Raw genomic sequence first — 14,510 nt, forward strand, 5'->3', positions numbered from 1 at the left:
GAGTGAAGAGGGAGCACAGGTCTGGGCTGGAATCCCAGCTGAGGATGGTGGGTCTGTTTGACTATAGAAATGGGCAAATGCTATAATCAAGGCTTGCTTTGTTTGTCCAGAGCAGAGGTCAGGAACCTTTTTCGGTAAAGTATCAGAGAATAAATATTTTAGGTTTACAGGCCGTACAATCTCTGTTGCAACCACTCCATTCTGCCATTACAGTCAAAAGCAGACCTAGAAAATATATAAGTGAATGACTGTGGGTGGGTTTCAATAAAACTTGACTTACATATACCAAAATTTGAGTCGCATATAATTTTTTACATTGCAAAATGTTATTATTCTTTTGATTATTTTCAACTATTTTAAATTATAAAAACCATTCCTAGTTCGGGCCATACAAAAATATGTAGGCCATATTTTGCTGATTTCCAGTCTAGATTTAAGATAATAATGGTGAAAATTTTAATAATGAATATTAAACTTAAAAATTAGTCATGTTTGTAGGAGTTGATTGGTGTCTTGTGGGGCTGAGGTGAAAGGACACTTTGCTGACATTCAGAGCTTCTGATCTGAGTCTGCTGCGTGATGGAAAAGTCTCCTGTAATTTCTTTGAGACGCACACTGCAGCTCCAGCAGCCTGGCATCAGAGGTCCTTTGTTCCCTGCTCCAGAGAATCTGATATTCTTGTGACAGTTTTTCTGGGTCTGTGCTTCTACAGTGTCTGTGCTTCTTTACCTCAAACCTCTACTTCCTCGTGAATTCCACTGCTTAATGGCAACTGCTTAATGGCTTTTCTTGGTTTTTCTTTCCACTTCTGCTGCCAATACTGAATTCCTCTCTGTCTCACATTTAAATTTTTGCCTTCTCCAAATTAGGAGCAGTTGCCTGGCCCTGTCCCGGGCTGCACAGTTCTGGGTGTGCAGGCACGTTGTACCTAAAGTTTCCACATGGTCCTTTTTTCTGAGCATGGGCAGAGCTCAGGGCCATCCTTATGCTCCTTCACTATTAATTCCAATTATAATATCTCTTTCTCATTAAAAAATGGTCACATGCTCACATGCTTTTTAATCATTCCCCTTTCTTTTTTGTCTCTTTCTACCTCTTCTTTTCATTTTAGACTCCAAATAACAAAATAAAATATGACTCTTAACCAAGAGAGTGATAGCAAGGAATACTGCTAGTGATACACTTTTTATTATTATTATTTTTTTTTACTGAAGTATAGTTGATTTACAATGTTGTGTTAATTACTGCTGTACAGCAAAGTCATTTAGTTATACATATATATACATTCTTTTTTGTATATTTTTCATTATGGTTTATCATAGGATATTGAATATAGTTCTCTGTGCTATACAATAGGACCTTGTTGTTTATCCATTCCATAGATAAAAGCTTACATCTGCTAACACCAACCTCCCACTCCATCCCTCCTCCAACGCCCTCCCCCTTGGCAACCATCAGTCTGTTCTCTATGTCTATGATTCTGTTTCATAGATAGGTTCATTTGAGTCATATTTTAGATTCCACATATAAGTGATATCATATGGTATTTGTCTTTATTTTTCTGACTTACTTCACTTAGTATGATCGTCTCTAGTTGCAGCCGTGTTGCTGCAAATGGCATTATTTTGTTCTTCTTTATGGCGGAGTAGTATTCCATTGTACATATGTACCACATCTTCTTTATCCATTCATCTGTCGATGGACATTTAGGTTGTTTCCATGTCTTGGCTATTGTGAATAGTGCTGCTATGAACATAGGGGTGCATGTATCTTTTTGAATTATAGTTTTGTCTGGATATATGCCCAGGAGTGGGATTGCTGGGTCATATGGTAGCTCTATTTTTAGTTTTCTGAGGAACCTTCATACTGTTTTCCACAGTGGCTGTACCAACTTACATTCCCACCAACAGTGTAGGAGGGTTTCCTTTTCTTCACAACTTCTCCAGCATTTGTTATTTGTGGACATTTTAAAAAATATAAATTTATTTATTTATTTATGGCTGCGTCGGGTCTTCATTGCTGCACGCGGGATTTCTCTAGTTGCAAGAGTAGTGGGGGCTTCTCTTCATCACACTGAGCGGGCTTCTCATTGCAGTGCCTTCTCTTGTTGCACAGCATGGGCTCTAGGCATGCAGGCTTCAGTAGTTGTGGCACGCAGGCTCAGTAGTTATGGCTCATGGGCTCTAGAGTGCAGGCTCAGTGGTTGTGGTGCACCGGCTTAGTTGCTCCGCGGCATGTGGGATCTTCCCTGACCAGGGATCGAAACCATGTCCCCTGCATTGGCAGGTGGGTTCTTTAACACTGCTCCACTGGGGAAGTCCTGTGGACTTTTTAGTGATGGCCATTCTGACTGGTGTGAGGTGATACCTCACTGTAGTTTTGATTTGCATTTCTCTAATAATTAGTGAAGTTGAGCATTTCTTCATGTGCCTGTTGACCATCTGTATATCTTTGGCAAAATGTCTATTTAGATCTTCTGCCCATTTTTGGGTAGGGTTGTTTGTTCTTTTGTTGTTGAGCTATATGAGCTGTTTGTATATGTTAGAAATTAAGCCCTTGTTGGTCGCATCATTTGCAAATATTTTCTCCCATTCTGTAGATTGTCTTTTCATTTTGTTTATGCTTTCCTTTGCTGTGCTAAAGCTTGTAAATTTGATACACTTTTATTAATTTTTAAATTTTGAAATAAATTTAGACTTACAGAAAGATTGTAAAAATTAGTGCAGAGAGTTCCCATGTATTCCTCACCCAGCTTCCTGTAATGTTACTATCTTATATAACCATAATACAATTATCAGAACTAAGAAATTAACATTGGTTATATCTAAATAAAAAGAGAGAGAGACAGAGACAGAGGGAAAGAGACCAGAGAGCTCTCTCTCTACACACACACACACACACACACACACACACACACACACACACACATCCCAAAGAAAAGCCCTGTGAGGACACGGTATGAAGCCAAGAAGAAAGCCCTCACCAGAAATTGCACCCAACTGGACCTTGATCTTGCCCTTTCCAGCTTCCAGAACTGTGAGAAAATACATTTCTGTTGTTTAAGCCACACACACAAAAGAAAAGAAAAGACAGAAAAGAAAAAAAGAAATTAACACTGGTACAAAAACTATTGACTTTATTAGGATTTCATTAGTTTTTTGACAAATGTCCTTTTGGTGTTTCAGGATCCAATTGAGGATCCCACATATCATTCACTGGTCATAGCTCCTGTATAGGTGTCCTATGCTGTGTAACAAATTACCACAAATTTAGTAACTTAACACATATTTATTACCTCGCAGGCTGCTTATAGGAGTCATGGCTTAGCTGGGTCTCTGCTTAGAGTCTCACAAGGCTGCAATTAAGGTATCGTTAAGGCCTGGGATTTTATCTGGAGGTTCAACTGGGAAAGAATCCTCTTCTCAACTCCCTCAAGTTGTTAGCAGAATTCATTTTCTTGTGGTTGTAGGATTCATGGCAGCTGGCTTCTTCAAAGCCAGAAAAATAGAGAGAGACTCCATTGCAAGACAGAGGCTGCATTTGTATATAATCACAGGGACGTAGCCAGAATCACATACCTCCCATCACTTTTACCACATCCCACTGGTTAGAAATAAGTCACAGGTCCTTCCCACACTCAAGGGGAGGGGATTACACGAAGGCATAAATACCAGAGGGAAAACTATGGGGCCACCTTGAAGTCTGTCCAACACATCTCCTTAGTCTCCTTCAATCTGTGATGGTTCCTCAATTTGTCCTTGTCATTCATGACCTTGACCCTTTAGAAGAGTACTGATCAGTTATTTTGTAGAATGGTCTCAATTGTGTTTGTCTGATGTTTCCTCATTAGACTGAGATTATGGATTTTTAGCAAGAATACCACAGAAGCAATATGCCCTTTTCACTGCATCAGATGAGGAGGTACACGATGTTGATGTTTTATTGCTTGTTATGATAACTTAGATCATATGGTTAAAGTGGTGTCTACTGGATTTGTCCACTGTAAATTACTAATTTTTCCCCCTTTTAATTAATAAATATCTTGGGATGTAAACTTTGAGACTATACAAATATCTTATTTTCCCCTTGAATTTCCACACACTAATTTAAGCATTCTTTGGGGGATTTGTCTGCAACAATTATTATTGTGATGTTCCAATGGTGATTTACTGTTTCCTTCATTCTTTATACATTTATTATTTGGAATCTCTCTGAAAGAAAGGTTTGCCTCTTCTCCCCCATTTACTTATTTAATAATTTATTTATGTTAGTATGGGCTCTTAGATATTTATTTTTTCCTATGAGTTATAATCTAACACTATCATAGATTTTGTGGCTCAAATTGTTCCAGCATTGTCCATTAGGAGTTCTATCAAGTGGTTCCCATGTCTTTTTTTTTTTTTTTTAAACATCTTTATTGGGGTATAATTGCTTTCCCATGTCTTTTTAACATGCCCTTTTCTTTCTGTCTCCTTCCTTCCCTCCCTCCCTCCCTCCCTCTCTCTCTTTCTTTCTTTCTCCCTCCTTCCTTCCTTCCTTCTTTCCCCCCTCCCTTCCTCCCTTCCTTCCCTCCTTCTTTTCTTTCCTTCTTTCTGTTCTTCTTTTAGCACTTCCTTACTTTCTGGCACCACAAGATGCTCCAGCCTCATTTTGTATACTTTCTGCCTCAGCTCTGGATTCAACCACTTCTCCAAGGAGCCCTGGTTCCTTTTATTGGAGAATGATTATTTAGAAATCAAGATCTGGGCACTAGGTGTACTCATTGCTACTGTAATGCCATTGCTTTTAGACCCTCTCACTGGACAGAGCTAGGAAATATAAGCATGTATACTAACACATTTATATACACATATCTATATTTCTATATCTACCTATCTGTATATATATTAAAAGCCTGTGAGTTCATGCTAATACCTCTGATTCCAACCCAGCCCTAGCAGGTTCATCCTAGCTTTCCTGGCTCCTCATTTGTAATTTTTTTCACTAACAGTGAGAAACCTGGCTCTTATTACCCATAATATATTTACCTATTTGTTCAAACTTAATACACATATAAAATAGTCTCAGAATTGCTAACCCATATCCCTGTGAGAAACAAATTTACAAACGAGAGAACGGTGTTTGCATACAGTTCTTTTTGTCTTTAGCTTCACAGTGGGCAGTCAAAATGCTCTTTTCTAATGTAACATAGGTTAGTTCTTTGCCACTGTCTTCAGTGTGGTCATGTTATTCATTTATAACACATTTATGTTCATATTTTACCATTTGTATTTTATTTTGGATTTCCCCCACATACAGTTTTTTTGTTGGACTGTTTGTTTGTTTTTAGTTCACATTCAGTAAAATTTACTCTTTGCAGTATACAGCTCTATAGGTTTGACAAATGCCCAGTCAGGTGTCTGCCTCCACAGTCATGGGACAGAACTATTAGGACAGTTCCATTGCCCCCTAAACCCACCCGTACTGCCCGTTAGAAATCAAACTCTTCTCCCAACCTCAACCCCTGGCAACCACTGATCTGTTTTTTAATCCCTGGAGTTTTACCTTTTCCAAAATGTCATTTAAGCAGAATCATGAAATATTTGGGGGGGGGGGTCTGGCTTTTTTCAGTTAGCAAAATATTTTTGAGATCCTCCTGTGGTATGTTGTTTTATGAATCAGTAGTTTCTTCCTTTTCATTGCTGAGTACTATCCCATCATATGGATGCACCACTAAAAGGTAGTACATCCATTCACCAATTTATTCATTCACCATTTGAAAGGTAGCTAGATTGTTCCCAGTTTGGGGTGATTATGAATAAGGCTGCTATAAACATTCATGTACAAGTTTTGGTGTGAACATAAATTTTCATTTCTTCTGTGTGAAACCTTAGGAATGGGATTGCTGGGTCACATGGTAAGTGTATGGTGATATACCTTTTTTAAAAATAACAGTTTTGTTGAGATATAATTTACATACCATCAAATGTGTTATACAATTCAATGTTATTAGTACAATCACCACAGAGTTGTGCTACCATCACCAATTTCTAATTTTAGGACATTTTCATGCCCTGCAAAGAAACCCCATGCCCATTAGCAGCCACTCCCAGTCCCCTCTTCCCTCAGCCTAGGTCTGACTTCAGCCTAGGATTCTCTTGGTGCGCCCTGTACACATCTCTTTAATGGAGCTGACCCACCCTTGTATCACAGCTCAGAGAGCTGGTGGAAGACCATTTGCAAGTAAGAGCCCTGTCCAGGCTTGACCTTGCTTGGAAGCAACTTCCCCCTCCCCTGACTCCCCCAGAAGGATCCCTCAACCGGGCTCTGATTTCATTCTTTAAGTCCCTTGTTCCCAAAGTGTGGTCTGAATTATGTTTGTAAGGGGAAAAAAGGAATGTTGTTTTCTTACTTTAAGTAAATAACTAAATTTTTAAAAGTAACCAAGTGTAATAATCCATACCATTCCTCCCAAACAAGAATTATAGAAGGGGGTAGGGTGGGAAATTTCCTTTATAATTCCATAGGAATTACTTTACTGCATGTGTGAGATTCAAGAAGCCTAAATAGATGAGATACCATGTGCTAGAGAAGAAACTTGATCGTTGTATCAATTCTTCCCAAATTAATGCATAATTTATTTATTAACAATTCAATAGAAGCCCTATACAGTTTTAGGGAGTAGGGCAGGGAGGCTTAATAAAATAATTTAGTAATTAGTCTGGAAGAACAAATGACCAAAAAAGTTCCAAGTTATAATTTATAACTGATCTGCTTCTCATAGTGGCTCCCTGGTGGAGAATCATAAGGATTTATTACTCAACAATTGCAAGGGGACACCCCTGCCAGCTAACATTTTGCATCACGGAGGAAGCACCACACACCAGTAGAAGAAAGGATAGATTTTTCAATAAGTAATGTTAGAAAAAATGATATGGTGGGACAATATTTTCAAAATATTAACTGATTTTTATACCTAATATTCCCCTGTCCTGGTTCTCTACCATTCGCGCAAGACCATTCTGGGCTCAGGATGGAAAGTAGAAAATATAACTGGGGTTTTCCCCCGGTTTTAAAGCCTAAAGCCCTTAAGAAAAAGAAAGAGCTCTGAATAAACAAAGCATCTGGGAGAAAAGCACTGAGGCCTAATTAAAACCCCTCAACCAGAATTAGAACTAAGCGATCTTATGGAAGAATTCCCAGGATGGGATTCAGGAATGTGTGATTTTATAAATGTAAATTTTGTGCACTGGTGGGCTAGATTAGTTGTTCCCTACCTGGCTGCAAAGTGGAATCACCCCCAGGGTTTAACATATTCAGAGCAGGCCCCATCCCAGAGATCTGTAGATTGAGAGGGAGAGAGGGAAATCCAGGAACCTGAATTTTTTTTTTTTTTAAAGCTTCCAATGTGATTTTAATGATTAGTCAGAGTTGAGAATTCCTGGTAAAGTCTATTTCCTTCTTTGTTAATCCTGTAAGACATTTTATTCACTGTAGTGGGATGGTTTTTAAGAATATTATCCAAGGTTATCTCCCCAACACACCCTTTTCTTCTCTTTCTACTTACTTTCAAAATTTCCTATAAAAAAATGAAAACATACGGGGGAGTTGGAAGACCTATATTTAAGGCAATGATCTGCAGAACGTGGTCCCTGGATCAGCAGCAACAGCATCACCTGGAAATTGGTTGGAAATGCAATCCACGCTACACCGCCAGGGTGAGAAACTCTGGGCATGGGGGAGGGGGAGCAGCCTGCAATTTCACACAAGGAATCTTGATGCAGCCTCAGTTTTGAGAACAAATGACTCTCTTAAAGTCAAACTTTGAAAACTTCTGATGCCTGGGACCCACCCCCAGATTTTGATTTAATGAGTCAGGTGTGTGGTGTCCTCAGATGGTTATAATATACAGTGAAGTTTGAGAGCCCTTGGGGCTTCAACAGAACTTCCCCCTGTTCAGAGCAGAATTTTCTTTCTAAACTAAAAGTGAAGAAAAGAAAAACAAGTGTGTGTGGGGGCTGGATTTAATGAAGAAAAGACAGTGTTTTAAGAATAGGGGGATTTCAAGGTTCAAGCCTAAGTTTGTTTCAGCAGTGCATATTAATAATTTGGGCCAATATTTATGATTTTATTATAATGGGACTGTTGCCCCATTTATCTTTAGGAGCCTAAGATTACCCCTATGATTACAGTTGTATTTTTAGTTTTTTTTTTTTTTTTTTTCCTGGTATGCGGGCCTCTCACTGTTGTGGCCTCTCCCGTTGCGGAGCACAGGCTCCGGACGCGCAGGCTCAGCGGCCATGGCTCACGGGCCCAGCCGCTCCGCGGCATGTGGGATCTTCCCAGACCAGGGCACGAACCCACGTCCCCTGCCTCGGCAGGCGGACTCTCAACCACTGCGCCACCAGGGAAGCCCTCTTTCTTCTTTGTTTTTCCTTCTCTCTTTCCTTTATTCCTTCTCTTCTTCCTTCCTTAAAACTACTGTCTTAAAATCTACTAAGTTTAGTTGGATTTTTCTAATAATTTAAATTTAAGTTAAATAATTTGTTAATTCAATAGTTAATAGTTAAATAATTTAAGTTTAGTTGGATATTTTTCTAATAATTTAAAGGCTCTAAGTGACATAGATCAAGTTATCTTCCACCTTGCTAAACATCTTTAAAAAGAACCTGTTGAAGACTGAAAATGCAGCCAATTAATAGACTCAAGTAATTGATTTGCCTGCCATTAAACAAATGCAACTTGTTTCCACTGAGGTTTGTTGAATTTTGGAGTGAATTTTCCTAAATACCCTAAATGTTTCTATTTTGCAAAATGTGTGCACATACTAATAAATGTACTTCTTTTTAAACTAATACAAAGAGTAGACAAAAAACTATGTACTGGATTCCACCCGAGAAATGGCAGAGGAGCGTTACTCCTGCCAGGAAGTGTAGGCCTTTCCTCTGGTTGCCTAAGTTCTGTGGGCGGCCTTTTGGTAATTGGGTCAGAGTTGTGCAATCTGGCTGTCAGCAGCTTGTCTCTGCTCTACCTGGGTCTTCAGTGACAGGCTGAGGCACTTGAAGGAGGCACAGGGGATACCGGGGTAGGAAATGAATGCTTCATGCAGCTGGAAACATCAGTCCAGGCAGCCTGGACCATCAGTAGGGTCACAGATCACTCTCCTATCTAGCTTTCTTTTATCCTTGAAACGCAGGTTAAATTATCACCACCCATTGGAATCTCTTCGTAGTCATCACGCGTGCGCGCTTTCCCTATAACTTCGAATATCCCTTTATTCTGGCACTTAATCACATTCCTTGGAATTGTTTGTGTACGTATCCATCTCCTTCACCTCAGGACGGTGACTTCTCATCTTTGGACACAGCAAATGTCTCTATGACTAATGAGTAAATACAAGGCCAGCCACATGGCTAATGCACCCCGATGAGCATAAAGAGAACATGCAAAATCACGTCGCTGCCTGATTGTACATGGCACGTCCTCTATTACAGCCTTCAGCCTTCCCCCACTCTTCCGTTGTGTCTCCTAAACTCAGCAATACAGATACTTATAATTTTCTGAACATACCGTGTTATTTCATGCGGCTCCCTGCCTTTACATTTTTGAATTTACACATACCCTCACTCTATGGAGGGGAAGGCTGGCAGAACCCTACCCTTCTTTCAAGTCTTAGTTTATGTATAATATTCCCCAAGAAAAAACCTGACATCTCTCTCCACTCTCCCTCCTTTCAAAGTTGAACTCTGTGCTCCCACAAAATCTTTCCTTTTAACTGACTGGCCAGTTTAATCCACGCTCTCCATTTCTTCTGGAAAAGGTAATGACTGATGCCCACAGCACACTCGGTGTTCTTTGACAGTAGGACACACTGGAATGCCCACACACTTTAGCACCTCCACTCCCTACGCTGGATGCTTACTGAGATCCATTGTGTTTATTTCCAAACCTATTTATATAAGCCACTTGTACCTATTAGTGTAACTAAGTAATTTAGTTAGATGTGACTTAAGTGAATAGCATATGAGTGGGAAAAAAGAGTTGTGTTTTCCATGAGAATAGATGGATGCTTTGGAAAGACCCTTAATTTTTAACTCTATAAAACATCAAACTGGAAATTGTTGAAGTTGCCTATGAAAGTGGTTTTTGGAACTCCCACCAGTGTACCCATACCACAAGAGAAGCCTTTAGCCCGACATCAAAGATTAATGAAGTGCATGTGTTTAAGTCAAAATAAAATATCTAAGGTATGCATGTATCATTTTTACCTGTCCTAGTAATATATTGTAATGTACTGGGGTGGGGTTGGGAGGAAGAGACTGTCTCCTTCACTAGATTGTTTCTTGAAGGCAGGGACCATGTCTTGCTTGTCTTGGTAGTACCTGTGTCTGAGAATGGGAAGAATATTTGAATCCTAGAGGACTTTCTCTAAGGACTTCTTGACCCAAGGAAATGCTACACTTATTTCTGTACACGGGGTTTCAACAATTAGGTCCCTTTTATGAATTACAGCCACTAGGGGGCAATGCAACTGCATTCCTTTGGAACGGCCAATGCAGGGAAGATGCCTCCAAACTAGATCCCCTAAAATGTGATAAGCCTCCCTAAAGTGTATTGGGGATCCTGTGGCATAAACATCTCATCAACACCATCATTCTTTGTATATGTGTTTCCCTGTTTATTTGGGGAAGCTGACTCCATTTTTTCTAAACAATGAAAGGACCAAGTAGTAATCACCACATTATTAAGTTAGTTATTATAGCTGAACCAATTCCTGGAAGGAAGAAAACAAAAGAAAAACAGGAAGAAAATTTTGAAACCCTCATGCAAATGTTGCGAGTAGTATCAAGGATTGTAAATTGGTACAGTGCAGGCCACAGTGTCTTACAGTGGAGTCTCAGAGGAAACACTACTGAGAAAGTTATGGAGAGTGTGTCCAGATGACTGAACAGATCTCAACCCTTCCTTCCTTCCCCTAAATGAGTCTCCTCCCAGTTCTGATGTTCTAGATTCATAGACTTCAAAAATTAAGCTGCTGGGCTTCCCTGGTGGCACAGTGGTTGAGAGTCCACCTGCCAATGCAGGGGACACAGATTCGTGCCCTGGTCCAGGAAGATCCCACATGCCGTGGAGCGGCTGGGCCCTTGAGCCATGGCCGCTAAGCCTGCGCGTCCGGAGCATGTGCTCCGCAACGGGAGAGGCCACAACAGTGAGAGGCCCGCGTACCGGGAAAAAAAACCAAAAGACAAAAAACAAAAATTAAGCTGCTAGTTGCTCATATCTTTTCAGAAGGAATGTCCTCTCCTAGGAGTAAGAGGGTAGTGAGAGGAAAAAGAATTCCAAACGTCACCTTTAAAAGAAAGACCCTGGGAAAAGAAAGATTATTTTACTTTTCAGTGAGTTGCCATGCTGAATTACAACTAAACTGATGATCTGTGAAGTTAAGGGATCTTAAACATCGCGGTTTGAGTCCAAGGGAGCTGAGGCCTCCTATTTCACACATCTTTGAAAGTAATGAAAGAATATCTGTTCCAAAGTACTCTGTTTGAGAATTAATTAAATCTAAAACAAGATAAACAGTCCAGTTTGCAATTATCATGGGGGTTTTGAAGTAGTTGAACTAGAGGCTGAGTGATTCACTGCATCTGGGGAGCTGACTGACCTGGGTTTGAGTCTCAGCACCGCCCCTAACTAGTGAGGAGGGTCAGATTACCTCTCCTCTCTCAGCACCAGTTTTGCATTGCCCATCTGTGAAATACAGGGAGAGGGAAACTGGACAAACGATCGCAAAACCTCCCCCAGGTCTAAACAGTCATATATTTCTTTTCCAGGAAGTTGCCCTTATGGATTTGCCCTTAACATCCTTCTGTTTCAGCTTTTAAAGAAGCAATATGAAAAAAAAAACAATCATGCAAATTGCTATTTCTCTATCAACACTTAATTTACCTTTTCTCTTAGGGCAGAATCTGGCAGGGTTCAAAATATGGCTGGAACTGATACAAGTGGATTTTTCCAATAAAATTAGAATGGGATGTTACTGTTTAAACCCCCAAAATTCAAAACATGCTAGTTTGTGTGCAGAACAGAAACTCAAACCCAGCATTTGCCCTCTAGCTGCTCATATCTGAAGGGAGTGGTGGCAGCTTACTTCAAATGAGTAAGAAAATAAATATACTGATATTTCAAGACTGGACAAACATGTAGGCTGCCTTTTAAGTTTCTGACTCCTGATTTATTTATTTTTTTCCCAACTTCCCATGGAGAAAGGCAATCAATGAACGGATATTCAGATCTTTAGTGTCTGTCTGGAAAGCTGACAGTCTTCCAGAAATACAATTAGATATGAAAGAAAAGTTCCAATCCTCACTTCCTTAGGCTATCACTTCAGCCTTTTCACAGAAGGAAGACCAAAGTTGGAATGGGCAGTGTGGCCCTTGGGCATCTTCATGGTTCTTTTGTACTAACTATCCTATTGATCTGTTTGTCACATTGTGCAAGGAATTAAGGTACAGAGGAGTGTGAGGCCTTGTGACTGCCCTCAAGGTGCAGTCACTAACCATAGCTTCTCCTTCCTTACTTTTGCTTGTCCCAGACATTTGAGTTAAAAGAGTTGCCCTCTGACAAAACCTTGGAGCCCTAAGGTGTAGTCCATAAGCCTTGTCAACTTGGGCCTCCTCTTACTTTTTTGCCTCAGGGCCCATCCTGGTTGCTGAACACACGGAAGTACTATAGGAATGCTTTGGGGGATGGACTGAAACAAGTGGCTGGGCTACTACTGACCATTTTCCCGGGCTGGCCTTGCCTACTCAACTTTGTGAGTCGGAGCAGTGCCTCAGCTGGCCCATCTGTAACAGGAGGAAAATATTGTGAGCTCCAAAGGAGTGAATGCATGTAAACCCCTTAGTCCCGTGAATGGTGCATAAGGTGCAGGCAGGCGCTGCGCCTCCTGATTTCTTCTTTTTTTTTTTTTTTGCGGTAAGTGGGCCTCTCACTGTTGTGGCCTGTCCCGTTGCGGAGCACAGGCTCCGGACGCGCAGGCTCACGGGCCACGGCTCACGGGCCCAGCCGCTCCGCGGCATGTGGGATCTTCCCGGACTGGGGCACAAACCCGTGTCCCCTGCATCGGCAGGCGTACTCTCAACCACTGCGCTACCAGGGAAGCCCTTCTTCTTCTTCTTCTTCTTGATCATCATCATCATCGATGCTGATGCTGGTGTAGAAAGCCTGGACTGTGGAGGCTGACGGCCTGGGTTTGAATCCCCTCACTTGGAAGATAATCTTGAGAAAGTCTGAAAGCCTCAACTGCTTCATGGGAGAAAGTAGGACTCGATGCCTGGGTCAGGGGCCACAGGAGGCTGAAGGCAAAGGTCAGCAGAGTGCAGAGAGAGGACCAAAAAATGTCAACCGTGGCTGTTATTACCGCAAATGAAGACAAGCTGGGCATCGGTGCCCACTAAGGACCATGCCGACAAGCCTGGCAGTTTCAAGCTGGTCCCAGAGGCAGGAAGCCTTCCTTGGAGAGGCGCGGGGGTGGGAGGTGGGGGAAGTTCAGGCAGCCACTAGGAGTGGGAACGCGGACAGCGAACTTGACCTCCGACTGCACGCGGGGCGTGTCCATCCGAGCCCCCGGCTGCAAGGTCCTGCCTCCGACCCGGGCTGGCGGAGCCGCTCCGGGGCGTAGGGGGCCGGACCCGGGACCCCGCCCAGGAGGCGGCCGGGTCCCCTGGGTTGGGCGCTGCTGGCGGAGCCGACGGGGCGGAGAGGAGCACGGCGGGAGGAGGAGGGGGAGGGGGCTGGTCAAGGGAAGTGCGACGTGTCTGTGGAGCCTTTTTATACCTCCTTCTCGGGAGTCCGGCAGTAGCCACTGCCGCCGCCACCGAGCGTCCTAGCGCTTCCGCTCCCAGGAGCTGGGCTCCGAGTTCCAGCGCGCAGGGCACCGCCGCAGCCAGCCAGCATGTCGTCCGGGGTCAAGAAACAGAAGACGGTAGGCTTCGAGTCTCCTGCCTTCCTACTCCGCTCCAACCCCGGGACGCTCGGAGGCGAGCAGCCCCGGCGCCGAGGCTGGGGCGCGGGGAGGAGGAAGAGGAGGAGGAGGGAAGCAGGAGGGCGAGGCTCGGCCGGGACTCCCGGGGCAGCCCTTGTCGGGCAGCCCCTTCCCGCCCCGCGTCTCTGGGAACCTGCGCCCCGTGGGGTCGTCACGGCCGGGACAGACCTCCGGAGCTGGCAGAGTGGGTCCCAGTTAAGAGAAAGGACCAGAGATGGGAAATTTCCTTTCTTCTCCAAGAGGTTTTCCAGACCCATCTTTTCTTCTGAATGAGCTCCGCGCGGGTCCAGCGGGTGGTGGGCTGAGGGAACTCGGTCCTGCCAGGTTTGGTCGCGGGGCACACGTCAGTGAGTCATTGGGGTTTTGTCCACGGAAACTCCTTGGAGTGGACTTTCATGACAGACATTCATAAAGGAAACTACGACCATCTAGACGTAAGGGAGGAAATTGCATTTCTACACTGGCAGGACTCTAGCTTGATTCAGCT

The 14,510-nt window shown here is 42.7% G+C and overlaps 2 protein-coding genes across 4 annotated transcripts in view; both read left to right on the forward strand.

Annotated features, from left to right (window-relative positions):
• Positions 1-14,510, forward strand: part of MINPP1 (multiple inositol-polyphosphate phosphatase 1) — a 167,801-nt gene that overhangs the window by 103,074 nt on the left and 50,217 nt on the right. The window lies entirely within an intron of this gene.
• Positions 13,770-14,510, forward strand: part of PAPSS2 (3'-phosphoadenosine 5'-phosphosulfate synthase 2) — a 79,697-nt gene continuing 78,956 nt past the window's right edge. For both annotated transcript variants that reach the window (XM_049696579.1, XM_049696580.1), the window contains exon 1: positions 13,770-13,963. Coding sequence is in view for 1 of the 2 variants with exons in the window: in XM_049696580.1 (XP_049552537.1) it covers positions 13,934-13,963 (30 nt within the window). In the remaining variant the exon portion in view is untranslated. The remainder of the gene's footprint in view (positions 13,964-14,510) is intronic.

The sequence above is a fragment of the Orcinus orca genome, chromosome 14 (assembly GCF_937001465.1).
Source record: "Orcinus orca chromosome 14, mOrcOrc1.1, whole genome shotgun sequence".
In the NCBI taxonomy this organism is placed as follows: Eukaryota; Metazoa; Chordata; class Mammalia; order Artiodactyla; family Delphinidae; genus Orcinus; species Orcinus orca.